At 52.3% G+C, this 18,925-nt stretch overlaps 1 protein-coding gene across 1 annotated transcript in view; it reads left to right on the top strand.

The window, feature by feature from the left end:
• The window catches only part of LMX1A (LIM homeobox transcription factor 1 alpha), a 43,439-nt gene that overhangs the window by 21,949 nt on the left and 2,565 nt on the right, over positions 1–18,925 (top strand). The window contains exons 4-5 of the mRNA XM_032118577.1: positions 13,689–13,921; positions 18,626–18,795. Coding sequence (XP_031974468.1) covers positions 13,689–13,921; positions 18,626–18,795 — 403 coding nt within the window. The remainder of the gene's footprint in view (positions 1–13,688; positions 13,922–18,625; positions 18,796–18,925) is intronic.

Genomic DNA, 18,925 nt, shown 5'->3' with positions numbered 1-18,925 from the left:
TTCTCTGAATCCCACATATTCCTCTGTACCTCTCTCATCATCTTGGCTGCGTTACTCGGTTTGGTTTCACAGAGGGATGCTCATATGTGTGAGTGAGATTGCTCCCCTAGGAAAGACTTGCTGAGACCCAGCATAGAGTGCTTTATAAACCCCTCAGGGCCAGCCTGGTGATGGGTGCAGCTCTGAGAGACGCTTTCTAGCTGGTCCCAAGGTTTTGTCTCAAAGGCAGGGTCATGACTGGCTCTCCATGGCAGCCCCCTTGAGAGGCAGAAGGGAAAGGATTTTGGAAAGTTGAAGAGCGGCATTTGCCATCCCGCCTATACACTCAACCCTCTGGCTGCTTGGGCACTGTGCAAAGGTCTTCCATGCCTATAAATAGGCAGAGAGGTAGGCAAAGAGATGGGGAGATGGGATGAGGACAGGCAGGGAGCCAGCCCGGGCCAGCATCTGGAGCTCTCATTGCCTTCATGCGCACAAGAGGTGCAGTTTGTTCCGGCCACGCTGTTCTCAGCAGGCCAGGTTTGCCCCCGCAGAGCCTATTTTTGAACACAAAACTCCCTGATTACCTCTTGGAGGTGCTGCAGAGAGCTGGGCCTGCCTTGTGGTGAGGGGTCCTGGCTCTGCTGTGGGACATGGAGCCACGTGCTCTGAATAGCTCTGTGCAGACGTGGCCTATGGAGATGAAATGTGGCTCTTGACCGATTGCGAATAAATCAGGGTCAGGAGCTTGAATGCTGGCCAAGAAACCCAAAGGGATAAAATATAGCCTCTCTACAGACTGTTAGCAAACAGCACGTGGGCTGAGATCTGCTAGATAAATTTATGCACTGTGAATTGTTCACCCAGCTGTAGTGGAGGGATGGATGGACCCACAGAGAACTAATAACCATATGTGGTGGACATGCCTTCGGTGCTGACCTTTAGAGGGTTCAGCAAGGCTGGGAGGTGGCACGGTGACGTCTTCTTAGGGATGCCACCGGGAGGGAATGGGGCCCATGTGTTGCTTGACGCGAGGGAGGGGGATTCAGGCTGCCTCTGCTCTGTGCATCCAGGAGACAGGCTGGCAAAACAAATTACTGCTTCTGACCTTGGTTTTCCCATCATGTCATTTGACGTGGATTGAGAATAAATACCAGGCTTTTTGCCTTTGCTTGGTTGTTTCCAAGCTCATGGGACTTGTCAGCCTGAGAGCTGCCATTCCTGGTGCAGCCCAGGGAGATCAGTTTAAAATGGGAGGTGGTTTTAGGGAACAAGTGAAAAGGTGGGATTCTCGCCCAATTCCAGGCTGTGGGCACAGGATCTCCAGCACTCACTGTCATGTATTTCAGGTGAAATGCTGGGAGCTGGCAGCACTGCCCTGCCCTTGGGGGCTGCTTCCTCTCACTCGCCCCGAGTTCCTTGTAGCCACAAAGGGGAACATTCACTTCACATTGGGATGAAACATCCTGGTGGCAGAACCAGCTCCAGGCAGGCTGACTTAATGAGACTTTGGTCTCAATTCAGCTGCTTTAAGCCAGAGAGATGGGCGTGAGCCCAAAACACAGAGCCGAACAGCCTCATACTTGTCCAAGCTGCAGAGGAGCATGAATGGTTTGTGGCTGGTCCCTCCTTTCTCTGACCAGGCATCTGCTTCCTGCCCTCTGCCCCAGGACGCTGGATGTGTGCATGCTGTCATCAGATGGGACTGGTTCATATGTGTACGTCAGCGTCTTATATATCCACAGCTCTGTCCTGGCCTTCGCCCAGCTTGCAGGGATGACCTGACCCCCTGTGGGTACCAGGCCCTGTGCCCTGGCCTGGTTATGGGAGGGCCACTGCTCTGTGTTCTTGTCTCATTTTACCCCAGCACTGCCGGGGGGAACTTGAACTCACCCAGCTGTGATTCAGAGAAATGCAGGGAAAAAAGTGTCCCCATTTTTTGGGGGAAAAAGCATTTCTCTCTGATGCTGGGCCAGTCCTGCACTCCAGGACTGGCTGGGAAATCTGCCTTCCCTGGGCTGCAGAGGATGTCAAGGGGGATGTGAACTTTACCTGCTTTCTGGGATTTGCAGCATTGTTTTGAGGGTGAGACCTGGGAAAAGAGACTTTTTCAAGGCTGGGCATCCCCGGCAGCCTGGGAATCCTCGCTGGGATGGACCAGTGGCTGGCTGTGTCCAGCATCTCTCCTGCAGTGCTGCAGCAGGGTAATCTCCTCTCTGACCCTGGCAGGCTGCAGACACGCTGGCTAATCCATGGCCTGCCTCCATAGCTAATCTGTCAGCTCCCCCTTGCCACACCCCCTGCACCCCCTGTGCCTTTGCCTTGGGCTGTGACTTTTGACACAGGCAGGACACATTTAACAGTGTGCTCTGAACGCTTTGCAAGTGGCCACTGGTGGGTTGTGAGCCATGGGGCTGTGTCACGGCTCCTGCTGGAGTGACACCAGGGTTGGCATCGCCATCCCAGCCAGTGCCGGGGACCCCTGTCCCAGTGGCAGCTGGCAGAAGATGAGAGTCACTAAAGGCTGGTGGCTCTGTGCGTGAGGGTGAAGGATCCCCACTGTGCCTCACACCGCCATGCAATTCAGTCATCTCATTTGTTTAGACTTCATCAGAGCAAAACACAGCAAGTTTTTAACACTGACTGTTCTAACCACCAAGGTGTCTTTCCTTTCTCCCTGTGGCAGTTGTGGATTTTTACAAAACCTTTGAAGGAAGCCACAGATAAAACCCAGAGCACTGAAATCAGTGTGACAAAGTGTGACAATGTGCTTGTGTTGGATGTACCTGTTGCTTTTGGTGAGGCAGCTCAGAAAAGCCCAGCACTGCACAGGCAAACCCTACAGGCATTGTGAGGGAAAATCTTAATTTTTAATTTTTTTATTTAAAGGATGTGATTCAACAAGAACCTGTTAGCATGCTCAGTTGGTCAGATCTAACCTCCTGCCTGGACACATTTCTGGTTGCTGTGGGTGGAATTTGTGACATTGCCACTCTGTGGACTCCCATCCCACTGGCACATCCATTTGCTGGGAGAGCCTTCTCCCGAATGAAGGCGTTGGGATATCTTCTGCGAGGGGTTCGCAGCTAATTGGTACAATCAATATTTGTTTTGCAAATGCAATTGGAGGGAAAGAAGAATTGAGAGCTCCAGAAATTCAATTGACCTGTAAAAACAGATACGGTGTAAAGGGAATCCTTCCCCTGCCAAGCAAATATTTAGAAAGGAGAAGCAATAAAATGAATAAGCAACAAAGTAATATCCTGCCTCCACGGCTGCCGGAGGCTGCTGGGAAGGGCTGCTGCCCCTGATGTGGCGATAACCCTGAGCAGACGAGTGGCAGGAACCTGTTTCCTAGAGAAAGCATGTTTGTTTTTGCCATCTAATTCATCAAAAGCTCATCCTGCTGCCTTGACAGCACTGGGACCTGTCTCAGGTAGCCTGGCAAGCTGGGTGCTGTCCCTGTACCCCTGCAACCATGACTGTGCCATAAACCCAGTGGTGGCACAGGGGACAGGGGTGTCCTTGCACCCTTGTCCCCTCTTGTAGGGGTCTCTGCGCTCTGCCACATCCCTGCTCAGCCTTCTCTGGTGCCTCGGTGATGAGAACACACTGGGGAGGGTTGTGGGTGCTGTGGGGTGTGAGAGGTGCATGGGAAAGAGCATCAATAGTTCCTGCCTGGAAGGACATTCCAGTGTGTCAGTGCTCAGCCTCAGCACTCCTTGGTGTGAAAATCAAAATGGTTAAGGGGAAAAAAAAGAAAATAAATGTTTTTAGATCAAAAAGCTCCAGAAAAACGTTTTGGGTAGAGAGTGGTGAGATGGCATCCAGCCAGGGCTTTGGCTGGATGGAGCAAAGCACCAGAGTCCCTCTTTGCCAGATGGCTCAGCATCCCTGGGCACAGCCCTTCAGTACCCATGTGACTTGAACTTAGGCTCATGGCTGAATTTAAAAGTCTCTGTGGAAAGCTAAGATTTTTCAGAAAAAAACCCCTAATGTGCACGTATATTTGTGCATGTGTATATATACACACACATATATATGCATAAAATAGAGCAAATAGAGCAAAAGAAAATAATTTTATGGGGAAGCTCTTAACCAGCTCCAGTGCTGAGCATCTTTAGGCCCCTTTGGAGCCTTTTGAGCATCTTCCCCCTGTGATGGATATTGACCCCTCTGGTTGGTGTCAGGATCTGAGACTTACTGTCATTTACTGGCATCAGTTAGAGCCTTTTCTGGGGGCTACTGGAGTCACCTTGAAATGCATTCACTACACAGAAATCAAAAAGAGGTTCGGATTTGCACTGGTGTATTACTGAGTTTTCAAGAGAACATTGCCTAAAAATGTGAACTTCCTCAGACTGAAGAGGAAAAAGCTGTAGAGAAGCTAAAGCAAATTTTGAACTCTTTATAATCAAATTTTTCTGAGATTTTATCCCTGTTTATTTTAAGTCTGAGCCCCTCTAGGATGCTCAGTACCTCCCAGAAGCTGATGCTCAGGCCCACAAAAGGCAGAGCTCTGGTTTTCCACACGTGAGATGTCATTTGGGAGCAGGTCTCTTGCAGGGATCACAGAGGATGAGCTGCTGCCCATGGCTGGACTGGCTGTGCCTCTGCATCCCTAGACCACCGATGGCATGAAACGCCCCCCGTGTGCCATCATCTGTTATCTCATCCCTGTCTCAAGTGCCACAGGGCTGTAAAACACACCCCAAACATTTGTTTCTCCCGAAACCCCATCCTGAGAGCACACACTAGGAGAGACCAGCAACATGAGCTCAGCAGATCGGGGTGGGGGGGAAAGATGGCTTAAATTTAATGTCTTTTTAGATGAGTATTTCCATTCATTCCAGAGCATATTCCTCTGGCATTTCCAGCACGCTTGTTTAGCCGAGTAGTTAACAAACTTCATGGAAACACATGTTATAGTGCTCTCTAGTGCACGGAGCTATGTATGAAGGATGCCTCTTCTGAGATATCTTGATGTGAGCACAGCTTTTGCTCCAGAGCAGCCCATTAGCCACAACAGCTGCTTCCCATTGTGGAAATGCTGTTGAGGAAAAAAAATCCTCAACCCCATCCCAACAACTTGACAACACACGCAGATGATATTTATGCAAAACCTGCATGAGGGTGAGCTGGGGCATAGGGAAATAAAAGATAAGGCAAGAAATAACCCAGGCGGGAGAGCGCTATCTCCCTGCTGGCAGCGCCCGGTGCGCTCCCGCCGATCTCTGTTTGCCGAGCTGCTCCGAAGCAGCTGGTCTCTGTGTCCAACTGAGTTTACTCTGTTTAGCTTTTATACAGCCGAGCGATTTTTACAGCCACCGGAGCGCCGGGAAGCTCCGCAGGATATTGGCCGCCTCCTAATGAGAATTTGCCGCGTTGGCACGTCGGCACAAACACCCCGTGAATTTTAAACGCCTGGGAAAAGGCAGCTCCTGCAGCCCCATCCCTGGATGCTCCAAGAGTCCTTGGGGAAACATGGGGTTTCTGCTTAATAAAGGAAAAGGTTGTAGCCTAGGAGACTCGAGAGCAGCTGGGAGCCTGGGGCATGGCTGGACCCAGTGCACCCACCCTGGCCTCAGTGGTGATGCTGCAGGAAAGCCTCACGAGGCCAGGGGAGCCCACGCTGCCCTGGGCAGTCAGGGATTTGGGTGGTCCTAAAGGTGAGGTTGGACTTGTGGGTCCAGGCAGGTGTTGAACTCAGTCCCCTGGATTTGCCTGATCCCTTTTTGAACCTGTTGGTGCAAGGTGGAGGTGAATTTATGGCATCACAAGGGAGTTGGGGCTGGAAAGGACTGGAAATCTTCCCAGTCCTTCTTCTTCCTGGAGCAGGGCTGACTTGGATGCTGGATGCAGTTGTTCAGGGCTGGAACCAGTAAAGTATTGGCCGTGCCCAAGGAATGAGATTTCTCTCTTCGGTCTGAATGCTCTGTTGTTCCTTTCCTTTGTTTTTTCTTATAACTTGCCTTTTGAAAATCTGAATGGAAAATAGAAAGGTTTAATTTTGGTTTGTGTCTATATTAATTTTCCATCACAGGAGGTTTAAAAAAAATCAGAAACAAATATAATGACTTGCAAGAGGGAGTACATTAATCTGGACCAGAATGAAAATAGCTCCTTCCCCCACAGTGGTACAGCACGTCAAAAAAACAGCGTGTATGTAAAATCCCCAAGGGGGTAGGAAAGCCAGCCTGCAGGAGGTTTTAGCCAGGATATCTTCTTCTTGGAAAACAAACAAAAAAAGAGTAGTTTTCAAGATCTTCACATTTTTATCCACAAAATGAATGACATAAACAGCATTTCCTTCTCTCCTGGTTATTCCTGTCCCGCTCACAAAGCCAGCCAAATCGGGGTGGTGGCAGCAGCGATGGCACATCCTCTTGCTCCTGGTGACTTTGCTTTTCCATCATTTGCCTCTCCATTAATCTCAGTACAAACAAAGGCTCTGAAGAGACAAGCTGAAAAGCTCCTGGGGGTACGTTTAAATCAGTCCTTTCTAATAATGTCTGTCGACCTCTCTGTGGAAGCACTGCTCCCCAAGGAAAGGACACGGAGCTGCGGCAGCGTGCTGAAATATGGTGGGGTGTAATTAATTCTGACCTCTGGCTCCCGCTCACTCACTCTCAATATTAAATTTGACTAGTGATATTGTGGTTTTTCAATTATCCTTGTTTTCTTGGGGGCATGGGGGGGATGAGGGGGGTCGCTGCTCAAAATTCAGCTTGGTGGGAGATGCATTGCTTGGATGCAGAGCTGCTGGGCTGTATGCCGGATGGGATTGATCCTTGCGTTGGCTTCACGGGGATGGCATTGGGGAATGGACATGGTGTTGTGTGTGTGCCTCTTCCCCTCCTACCTGTGTCCCTCCTGCCTCTAAAACCTGGTGCTTCATTAAGGCTGGGATGGGACCAACTCCCTCTCTGATGTTACACACTGTTATTGAGGGTGGGGGGACACAAAAAGAATGGCCTTTAGGGAAATGGGGAGAAAAATCAGCATTTTGGTCTTGTCCTTCTGGCCTTGCCCAGGAGATTGCTTTCTGGCCACTCCTGAAATCAGCAGAGGATTTTTATCAGGCTCCTGGAGGGGACACAGAGCCATCAGCTGCTATAGGACTTTGTTGGTGAAAGTCTTATTAGTGTGTCCTTGGTCAGAAATGGAGCAACTCAGAGCAGCCTTGGAAGAGGTGCACTTGCTTGACCTTTTGCTTGGACACAGGGAAGGCTTGAGGGTTGCTGGTGTGTTTTGGCAGCGGCTGCTCACTGGGAAGGCTTCGTTTGTCTGTTTACTTAACCCCATCATTGTAGCAGTGCCCCTGAGTGTCACACCATGGTCTCTGGAGGGTCTGGGAGGTGTTATGTGACCACTTTTGGACCCCATCCAGGAGTCAGGGGCAAAGGTGCTCTTTCCTGGGAAAGCTCGGATGGTTCCCATGTAGCAGAAGGAGGGTTGAACAGCCCAGCATCAACTCCCTCTCCTCTGCTGCCCCCCTTTCCTCTCTGCCACCACCTCCCCAGTGTGCCCCTCATCGCTGGTGTCCTCTGCCATGGGACCAGGCCCCGGGGGGAACATGGAACCTACTCAGGTACTTGCATCAGAGCAGGAGCTCCTTCAAGGATGCTCCGGCAGAACACCTGTGCACGGACCCTGTAACTTAACCTCTTCAAAGCCTCTGAGTCCCTGAATGGGGCTGTCCCCTCCTCCACACCTCAGCTATCCCCAGTACTGGCTCTGCCTTTGAGAGCAAGCTGTGCTTTTCGGCATCCTCCACCATGATGGGCTCTCTGAGGAGGTGTGCAAGGCTCGGATGCATGGCACAGTGGGATGCTGGATGGGGTAGAACCCCTGGCTTAGAACCCTGAGAGAGCTGGGTTAGGGGAAGAAAGGTGAAAAATAGGGCTCTCAGGCTTCACCTCCTTTCCTTGCTCTCCTGGCCTCTTGGAGCATACAGCCACCAGCCAAGTGCTCAAGGGTGAATCTGCAGGAGGCCAAATCTTGGCTCTTTGCACTCCATGTTCCCTCTTGGCAGCAGCATCTCAGCTGGATCCTGGGGAGAACTTGCACCCCAGGGCCATGGAGACGAGCTCGCGTCAGCCCCCAGGGTGAAATAAGCCCGTTTCAGCCCGGTTGCCATGTCCCCTCAAAGTGTCGGAAGACGCATTCAGGCAGCAGGAATGAGAAGGGCTTCAGCTGGGGGGGAGGGAGGAGAAGGGAAAATAAAGGAGGAAAAAAAAAAAGGAAAACGCCACTTCTGCAAAGCGAATGAATTCTCCAATAAACCTGAATCTGCTGAGAGTACATTTTACAAACATGCAGCGAAGTTGGCCGCTTTTGTTTGGGCGTTTGTTAAGCATTAACTAAAGAATGCCATGGTCCAGCCTGCTCGGTGTGAAACCTAATTCTCCCCCTTTCTGGAGCCATGGCATGGAGTGCTCAATTTTTTTCTCTCTGTAGGACTGCAGCCTTCTGGTACTCCAGCCAAAAAACACTCATATTTTAGCAAGCTTAGCCCCAGCCCCGTTGCCAGGCAGTAAAGCGAACACTTGTCCGCCTCAGGGGGGAGGGAGCCAGGAGACGGGGAAGGGTCAGGAGAAGAGCCCCGGGGAAAACATCCCTCCTCTGTCCCACTGGAGAGCTCTCTGGGAGTTTGGGGTGCACAGGGAGGGAAGTGAGGGTGGCTGTGGGTGTTTTCCTCCATCAGCTTGGGAGCCTGGAGACACAATGTGGGTTTGGAGGTGCCCAGGATCATTGGTGCTGAGTTGTGCTTCCCATCCCCAGGATGTGCCAGCCTGCTCTCCATAGCACTGAGATGGACTCAACTCTTTCCAAGTTGCTCCCATGATCTCAGCACCTCTTCTGCCAGGGCCAAGGTTCCATGTGGTGCCCCATGGCTGCAGCTGGGGGATGCCCTCACTGTCACCAGGGTGCATTCATCCCCCTTCCTGCTTGGCTATGGTCCATGCCCTCTGCCTCATCCTTTGGCTCCATGAGAGCTGGAGTGGGGACAGGGTGACATGAGCCTGGCAGCAGCAGGGCAGTGGCTCATTCCCAAGCCGTGGGTGCCGGGTTGACAGCAACTGGCATTTTTCCACTGCCAGCCTCTCGAGGACCCAGTGCTGACGTACCCCCTTGCAGCGAGTGACAGTGACTGAGAAGATGACCAAGTGCCAAGACAACTCAATCCAGTGTCCTCACTCCCTGTGGCTCATTGCCGGCGCTCACTGCCAGCCTCCTCCCGTGCCCCTTGTGCCATGCGTGGCCACTGGCTCATCCCCGTGCCAGGGTCATGGCCCTGGTGGGATTCGTCATTTGGAGATGGCTGTGAGTGCCAGGCTGGAGCTCTCTGCACCTCCTGACGGGTTGGTCAGGATCTGCTCAGGCTCCACCTGGGCCACGATGAGAGCATGGGATGAGTTGGTCAGGTCTCTGCACAGGTGTATTGGACAACCCAGCATCCCTGTGGATGTGTCTGCTCCGGGCAGCCCTGGCAGGGCAGCTGCTTCCTAGGGACCAGTGCCAGTGTGGGGGCACTCAGGGGCTGCCCCTGCCCCTCTCACCACATCCCTGGTGCAGGCTGGCACAGGCAGGGAGGGAAGCATCCGCCCTCCCAGCAGAGCTGCCTCACCTTCCCCGCCGCCCGAACCAAAGCTCCTCGCGGCGATTGAGATTTGTCCGTCACAATTTAATATCGATGTCCCTGCCCCGCCGCCCCTGCCCCAGGAGGCTCCGCGGGGCCGCGTTTGTATGCGGCGCACGCAGACAGACAGCAGCCGGGAAGCGCCTGTCAATCACGGCCCCTTTCAGCCTGTCACCTCCAAAGAAAGGCAGAAAGAGGGGATGGTGGCTCCGGTGGGAAACCGGGGCTGCCCAAGCTGCACCCCGTCCACTGGGAAGGGACACGGCATGCAGCACCCCAGAGGTGGCTTTGGCCGTGTGTCAGCATTTCTAGGTTTCAGTGATGCTGCATTGATGGGAAAACCCGAGGAGAGGTCTGGGGTGCTTTCTTGGGAAGGAGGAATGGTGTGGAGAAGTGGGACTTCATCTTGGGGAATATGCCCAATGCCACCCGAAATGTTGCGCTTTTGGAAATGCCCGAATACTTTGCTTCAAGGTTTCCTTGAAAGCCACCTCCAGGCCCCTTTCTGCGTAAAAACTGCAGATTGTAAATTCAAACTTCAAAACTTCAAAAACTTCCAAAAACAAAGAGGCATATTAATCAATACAAGAACAGGAATATTTGTACGATCAGACACAAAAAGCTATGTGTTGTGATAAAAATTGCTCACATCACTGTTTTTTTGTTCCAATTCCTCCTAAGTTGAGTGGATTGGGTTCATTTACAAAGAGTCACTGTCAATGCTCCAGTTAGGTGTTTACTGAGCTGCTGGTGGCAGCCTGGTTCTCCACCAAGCATCCCAGTGCTGAGCAGGACTCCCTGTCTGGTGCCCTGGCCAGCTTCCCACCTGGCTAAACAAACTCAGTGCTGCCAGTCAGGCAGCTTTGGAACCAAAGGTTATGGAAGGGAAAAAACCCTACTGAGAACTGAAGTATCCCTAGGATGGCATAAGTGAAGGTTGCTCCCGTTGCAGTTTAGGGGGTGGTAATTTGTCCTTGGTTTAAAGTTGAAGTCCCAGAGCCCATCCTTCTTCTCCTCTGGGCAGTCTCCTGTAGGGAAATGTAATCTCCGAGTCCCCTCCATGGGAGCAGGGAGGCACAAAGAGAAGGGAGAAAAGATGGCATTTGCTCTGTGGCCTGCTTGCAGCAGGAGAGAGCTGGGCATGGAGCTGAAGGTCCCAGAGATGGAGGAAAACCTCTCTGGATCCAGGCTGGTGTGTCTCACTCAGGCTAAGATGGTAAATTAATTGTTAAATCTGGTGCTGGAAGAAAATTTTCCTTCAGCCCCATCTCAGGCTGACCAGGGGAGTTCCACCTAGGTTATCTATGCCTGTGTGGGATTATTCCCAAAGGGGTGCATCCATGCATGGGGTTATCCATGTGTGGGGCTATCCATGCATGGGGTATCTGTATGAGGGGTTATCCATGCAAGCTGTTATTCCCCAGTGCCTGTAGAGTATCTGGTACAGTCTGGGTCTCAAGGGAGCTGGGACACCAGCAAGACCCTTTACTCCCTCTCCATTACTACCTGTGGGAGACTGTGTTTTTTCTGCCTGTGACCTTTTAGTGCCTGAGGTCTCCGTTTATTGTGTGTTTATAAGGAGCTCTTTACGGTTTCATACTGTGGAAGAGGTTTTATGGGGATTTCTCTGCAGCTCACATTGCCCAGGGATGGGGGAGGCCTGCACTGGGCAGAGAAGGACACCTGGACTGACCAGCATCCCTCAGTGGGAGCTGCTTTGAAAGTAAAGTCCTTTATTCAGCACCTAGGAATTTAAGTGTCTGATATCAGGCAGCCATTTACCTAAATCTCACACCTTCCTGCTGTGCAACACACTTTGGGCTTGGAAACATCCACTGCTGGGTTGGTGCTACTGTGCCTGGTTGGCAAAGGTTTGTGGCTCTCTAATAAGTGCCCTGGAAACAAATTTTGGGCACATTTATTCATGGAGATTAGATGGCAGTAATGTAATACCTTGTCAGTATTTTATTACTGAGAGCAGTTGGTAATCCCAACAGGTAAGGCTTAAACATCATTTAAACAGGATGAGAATATGTTGCCAGATGAATACAAATCGCCTCCACTTTGACATAAAAGAGACATAATTAAAGATGAAGTGACTACAGAAATATTAACGCAAGTCAGTGTGTGTTTGAGCTGGAACAAGAAAAAAATGACTCTTCAGAAGGGTTGCTTTCAAGGGAATACACATCCCTCTCTTGCCAGGGCAGTCGTAGGGGTGTTGGAAATACATAGATCTTAGATACAGGCAGTTGTATGTAAACTTGGGAAATAAAGCTGAATGTAGAAAAAAAAAAAGCTACTAATGGCAATATGTGGAATTATAAACTCCCTAACCTCTACCTTTTATTCGATGATTTTCCACTTTCTGTGGCGATGATCATGTTTTGTAAAAGCTTTATAATGCCCCTTTCCTACTTCTTTGGGAATGCCACCTTTTGCTGAGCCTGCCCAGGATTTGGCTGCCACGGGGAGCGTGCTGCACCAGACCCTCATGCTTGCCAACACTGTTTGGGGAAAACCTGGGAGGGAGCAGGCACTTTTTTAAATGATCCCCATTTTCTGATGGTTTTCCCACGAGGGTTTTGCATACATCTGGTCCTCTTCTTGGCAGAACGGGGCTGATTCAGCACATTTCCTATGTGGGTTTTTTGTAACAGCCAAAAAAAGAGATGGGATTGAAAGCCTGCTGGTGGCTGCAGGGCTGCCTGTCCCCTCCCAAGCCCCACAGCCCCCAGCATCCCCCAGGGATGACATGTGGGATGGAACCATGGAGGTGGGAGCTCTCTGGGGCCAGTCGAAGATTGAATGCAGCACTGCCTGTGCAGGTCCCCGGGGCATCCCCAGGCTGGGACTCAGGCAGTGCTCGGAGATAACCTCTGCAGGATGTGTGCTGACTTTTGACTTCTCTTTCTGGGCCAAGGTCACCAAGACAGGGGAATAATAATGTCCAGTTCCCACAGATATTTTGGACAAGACTGGGTAAACAGTGGGTTTTATTCTATATGATAACCAAGCCAAGAACTCAGATATCTGGGTGTGGCAAAGAGGTTCTGGTTTGATACCTTCAAATACTTCTGTTGGTCATCCCATTTACTGAAAATTTCTAGCCTAAGGTTAATTCCAGGTGCCTCCAAGTCCTCTCAAACCAGCACTGATGCTGCCACCTCTGCTCTTCTCACCGCAGTTTCCCCAGCTGTAAATCATTGATCATTCTCAGTAAGGACATTGAAAGCTGGAGAAAGAAAAGTTCTGTTTCAACCTGAAGTGTTATTGCTGTTGTTATTATTGGCTTTTAAGTCTAAAGCCAGTGTGTTGAAGCCTGGGAACGGTTTCATTAGGGATGCCTCAAACACTGTCACGTCAATGTCAAGGAAGAACCTGAGCTTTTCCTTTCCCTTTTGACATGTCAAGTCTTCAGTCTGGCACTGGCCTTAACCCCAAATTTGCTGTCTTGGAGATTTTTGTGATATATTAGACATTCCTGATGTGTTTGCAAGTGGGAATGGGGACAGAGGGATGAGGTGGTTTGCAGGTGAGTGAGAGTGGGAATGCTTTCTGCAGGTGCTTGTGGAGAGGCACGGATGAGCTCCCTGACCCGATTGCTGTCTCCAGCATCTTCTTGGGTCTAGGCATGAGCTGGAGGGAGGTGACATGCGGGGTTGGCTTGATAAAACTCGTGTGGATGTGGTGGTGTCTTGTGTTGGTGGTACCTGGGCTGTTGGGTTTGGTACCTTTCTTTTTTCACCTGGAGCATCTGGATGTTGAGGTCTTCATCACTTGACCACATTCATGGTAAGCACCTGGTAAGCACCAAAACTGCTAAAGTTGACCCAAAGGCAGTGTCCCCCCATTGGCACCAGATGAGTGTGAAGCACTGAGAGCACATCCCCTGTCACTGTGGGGTGCCAGCACCATTGTGCTCAGCCCCCCAATGCAACCCACACACCAAGAGGGTGACACAGTGATGCTGTGTCAGTGCCCATCACCCTGCCATGGGTACACCATCCCTTGTCTCACAACCTGCAGGATGTCACAGCAGGCTGTCCTCTTGCTTGTCCCACAGGCTGTTCGCGGTGAAATGCGCGGGGTGCCTGGAGGCCATCACGCCCAGCGAGCTGGTGATGCGTGCCCAGAAGAGCGTCTACCACCTGCACTGCTTCTGCTGCTGCGTCTGTGAGCGGCGCCTGCAGAAGGGTGACGAGTTTGTGCTGAAGGAGGGGCAGCTCCTCTGTAAGGGCGACTACGAGAAGGAGCGGGAGCTGCTGAGCTTGGTGAGCCCGGCTCTGTCGGATTCTGGTAAGGGGCCGCGTCTCCCTGGCTGGTCCCGCTCTGAGGCCCCTGGGGGTCTGGAGGTGAGGTTTGGGCTCACTGCCCTGAACTTCTGCCCTTTGGTCTGAGGGGATAAGCTCCGTAAGCACCATTGGATCCTCCAGCCAGTCTGTCCCACCTCAGTGGTAAGGGTTTGAGCAGTGAGCTCATCAGTGAGTGAGCTCATCAGGGCTGCAGGATGCTCTGCGGACCATCCCATCTCATAAGGCTCATTTCTGTAAGGGTTTGTGCTCCTGGCCTGTGCAGAGCACCAGCACCCTATCCCAAGAGGTGTGCAGCTTCCCCAGCTGTGGGAGGGAGAGCTGGCCGGTGACTACCTTGGGCTAAACCTTTGTTCCTCCCCTGTGCCTCACTGTCCCTGCCTGGGACTCTGGAAAGGATGAGAACAAGAAATGAGCTGCTTCTGTTGTAGTCACCCCATTTAATAAAAAGGGGAAACTGAGGCGCAGAGCTGAAACATGAGCTGGCAGCAGGGAGCCTGCAAACCTTGTGTCCCCAGCAGCTTCTGAGGCAGTTGATGGCCAGAACCAGCCTGATGACCCAGCATGGGGCACTGTGGGGGCACTGCAGAGCCAAGAAGGCTGAAGAGGTGGCACTGTGGCTGAAAGTGGGCAGGGGGGCTGGCATCCTCCTCCAGCCAGGGTGTCGCAGCAGGGTTAGGCTGCCCAGAGCATCAGAGCAGCATTAAAATATGTATCTGCAGTCAATGCAAATTAAATCCCAGGAAGACAAATTTAGTAAGAAAGCCCAGCACTGGGGACTGGGAGGGTGGAAATGATCTGATGATCTCCTAGCCGAAATCCTCGTGATAACACCATCCCCACAGAGCCCTGCTCCTCACCAGGCTGGCAAGCCCCTGCCTGGGTCTCTCAGTTCCCCTTAAAATCCCTCATTGGGGAAAAGTCTGCTTTGTGGAGGGAAAGGATTTACCTTTGAAATTCTCTGCTCTGGAAAGGGCTTCCAGTAACTGTGGGCAGGCCAAGTGGGGCTGTCTTTTCCCTGCTGGTGCAAAGCACTGGATTTAAAAAGAGTAGAAATCAAGATTAGGAGTGTGTTGTTAAGGTGTGAAGCATGGACACAACAAAGCTTGGTGCTGTCTGGCACTGGAATGCTGTAGCTGGGAGAAGGGATGGGGATGGTTTTCATAGATACAGAGCAAAAACTGGCCAAAGCCTGTATTTCTCTTTAATACTGTGCTCCTCTGCAGCGAGAGCCCGTCTGTCCTGCAGCACCGCCTGTGTGGGTTCTGTGTGAGCTCTGCAACCCTGCTTGCTCAGGAGAAAAAGTCCTCCCTGCAAATAATGGTGGTGATGTTTAAAAAGTAAGAGTGAGGCCATGGGAGGAGGTGGCTGGGGGGAGCTGGTGAGTGATGGCCCAGCACTGGAGGAGCTGGAGAGGCAGGAGTGCAGGAGGATCCATCACACTGGCGCTGGCTCTTGCCTTAGCCCTGGGAAAGTCCTTAACTGATTGAAGATTTGCTATTTTTTCCTCTGGGATGTACAAACTCTTTCAGTTAAAATAGGAACCAATGAGGAGATGTCATGCAGAGGAGAAAGCAAATTGACCACAATGGTTTGGGTTTGTTTCTAGTGGGGGAAAAGGGCAGTTGGGGAAAGGTTGGGGAGCTTTTCTTCCCCAGCGACTCATCAGCCTGTGGTCCAGCCCCACTGCCAGTGGCTCCGGCCAAACCAAGAGCTTCAGCTTAGCAAAAACCTCTGGGGAAAAGACTTATTTTGGTGGAAACTCCAGCTGAGACCTGAGGGATGTGAGGGGCCAGTGTGGGAGTCAAAAGGGCAAGGCAACCCCTTGGCTGATCGGAAACCTAACCCAAAGGTCCTGACATGGCCTGGCAGCATCTGACTGGGGGGTCCTGGCCCTTCCCGTCTCCCCACAGACCCCATAGTTGGGCCCCACCACCATCCCTGTCTGCTTTTGGTGGCTACCAACAGTTTGTCTCGGGAAGCTGCATGGCTCTGGGGACAATGACACAGTGGGGCCAGCCCAGGTACACATTCCCCATGGCTGCTCAGTGTGTGGTGGCTTCTCCCCTCCTGCTGCATTGCTCCCAGACCCTGTTGCCATGCCAGGAGATGCAGAGTGGTGTCCCCTCTCTGGCACCACTCCCAGATGCCCTTCACCAGCAGCATGTGATGAGCTTGTCCAGCCTCTTCCCTGTCCCCCCCTGGCTACTTTGAAGCCCCCCACCCTCCCTCCCTCCCCCTGGCTGCCGCACACCAAGGGCCACTTTATGAGAAAGCGCAGATAAAAAGCGAGCCATATGTTGTCTGTAATCTCCCAAACCCTCGCTTCAATTACTGCCTCCCCTGAGCCTCCGCCGCCCAGCCTAAGTAAACAAGCCCCTCTGAAAGAGGACCCTGCTTTCCAATTAAAAGCGTCCTAACGTTTCTCCTCTCCCTAAATCCTCCTGAGCGAGGAATGTCCTGGCCCCGGCGGCGGGATGTGGGCTCGGCAGGTCGGACCGAGGGCACGCTGCACAATATCCATCGCCTCGGCCCCTTCCCAGGTGACGTCAGGGGCAGCCCCAGACACTCATTAATTTCTCCCCCCTCCTCAGTGGGGAAAGGCTTGAAAGGGAGAGTTAATTAAAAGTAATACCCCGCCAAATCCGGCTTCACTTTTCCTTCTTTCCCTTTGACACTGGGAGGGATTTGGGGAGCAGGTGTTGGAAGGGGGAGGGCTTGGAGAGGCTGCTCTGAGCGGGTTTTCCCCCTTGGAGTGGGTTTTGAGCATCACAGACTTGATGGAGCCCATGAGCCTGTGGCTCTGCCATGCTGGGCTCTGCCCTTCCTGGACTGGAGGGGAGTGGGGCGCACCTCATGCTGGGGTGCAAACAGGTTCAGGCACCAGTCGACAATTCCTTCTCTGACGATATGTAAAAATCTCCACCTTTCCATCAAAATTAAACTCCTCCAGATTTCAGGAAAGCCAGAAGCTTGGCCGAGACCTTGCCTGAGCTGGCACTGAGAAGGAGGCAGCAGCCACTGTTCAGCCCCATCAGCCATCAGAGACTCCACAGCCTGGGCCTCTCACACCTTGCTGGGGCTCTCACACCTACAGCAGAGAGACATCCCTCGGGCTGGGCATGCAAGGAAACAGCAGTTTGTCTTTCCTGTTGGTGTGGGCATGTTGTGGTCGTGTTGTGAGTGAACAGGGAGCTCGAGCAGCAGCAAGGCTCTGATTCCTGGGGGCCAGACCCAGCTCCTAGCTGTTTGGGGACTGCCAGCATGAAGAGCTCTCCCTGTCCCATCCCTCCCAGCCCACTCACAGGGAAGGTGTCTGTATTGACTGGAACCCAGGAGAGAGCCCCGTAGTGTAGAGGGAGGAGGTAACTGGTGCCTGAGAGCATTCTTGCTGCTCCCCTGGGATCTTTGCCTCCCCTCACCCTGGAGATCTGCTCCTGTCTTTCCCCGTTCCCACCTGGGCTCCCATTGGATTGAAACTTTTCTGGTGTGTATGATCCGTGTTAGCTCTTGCCATGGGGTTTGACCTGGCCCGTTTTCATCATGAATTACTCTGAGCCAGGCTCACTCCTTGGTGCATCCCCATCTCCCCGAGCCACAGCAGCCCTGGGATGGACTTGCATCTTGCACAGCCTTGCATCTTGCATCCGTATCAAACCAGCACCTCAGCTCCATTATCGATTCCCAGATGAACAGTGCAGGAAATTTCTGGAAAAGGCTGCATGTGATTTATAGCCAGTGAGAGGGAAGGACATGTGCTGTCAAACCTGCATCACAGCCCTTCCACACGGGCTGAGCGAGGTCATCAGCACAGTGGAGATGCAGTACATGAGGAGAGCTGGGAAGAGGCATTGTCCACTTTGCTGGAGCAGTTCCTGCCCAAAGGCTGCATGCCCTGAGTGGCGGAGGGCAGCAGGGAGATAACACCCTGCTGCCTGGGAATGCAGTGGAGCAGCACATCACAGTGAGTACCTGAGGGGTGAAGGCTGACAGACCCTGGATTTCTGTCCAGGGAGATTTAAAACTCCACAGAAAGAAGAAAACACAGGCAGAAAGGTGCCCCTTATTATGTGTGATTAAAAGTCTGTGCTCTGAAGGGAGTTGTCCTCTGTGGTAGAGCAGATCAGGAGGGGTTTGTGAGGGGTTCTTGGCTAACGTTGCCCTCTCTGAGCATCCCTGCTCAGCCGTCACCCTGATCTCCCCCAGCCTGGGCTGTCTGGGCAGAGGGACCCAGTCTCTATCTCCCACTGGGCTGGGGAGCAGCCCCAGGGGCACAGTGGTCCTTGATGATTGCTGTTGCCTCACGTGGATGTGACCTTTGTGTCTGCCCAGATGTGTCCCTAGCTGTGGCCTGGCTGGAAATTCCTGTGGAACAAGCAGAGATTTTGGTCTGATGGAAGGAAAATCAGCTGTCCCAGGGTTTCACATTGCAGCTGCTCAGATTTGGGGAAAAGAAGAACCCAAAAGCACATCTGCTGGCTGAGCAGTCAGAGACTTCAAGTGACAGTAGCTCTCCCCACTCTCTGAGCTGCCATGGGGCAGCCAGCCCCAAACCTCAGCTTCTCACACATAACTCACAACAAGATCCCCACCAACACCAGCTTGTTTTAAATTTCCCAGATTATTTGAACATGGAAATGGTGTGTGTGGCTTGTTGTCTGTAAAGGACCTGCTTTTTTTCCCTCCTTAGGCAAAAGTGATGATGAGGACAGCATCTGCAAACTGGGCCAGGCCTCAGGGAAGGGCACTGAGGATGGGAAGGATCACAAACGGCCCAAGCGGCCGCGGACCATCCTGACCACGCAGCAGCGGAGGGCATTCAAGGCATCATTTGAGGTCTCCTCCAAGCCCTGCAGGAAGGTATGGGGAGAAGGGCCTGTGCCCAGCTGCCTCCAGCCCTTGGGGATGTCCTGGGTGCTGGGCAAGGACTTGCCCTGGCTGATCTGACCCTTCCTAAAGTCCCCCTGAAAAGCTGAATGGGCTGGGACAC

The sequence above is a fragment of the Corvus moneduloides genome, chromosome 9, assembly GCF_009650955.1.
Source record: "Corvus moneduloides isolate bCorMon1 chromosome 9, bCorMon1.pri, whole genome shotgun sequence".
Lineage (NCBI taxonomy): Eukaryota > Metazoa > Chordata > Aves > Passeriformes > Corvidae > Corvus > Corvus moneduloides.
This window is presented reverse-complemented; position numbering and strand designations above follow the sequence as displayed.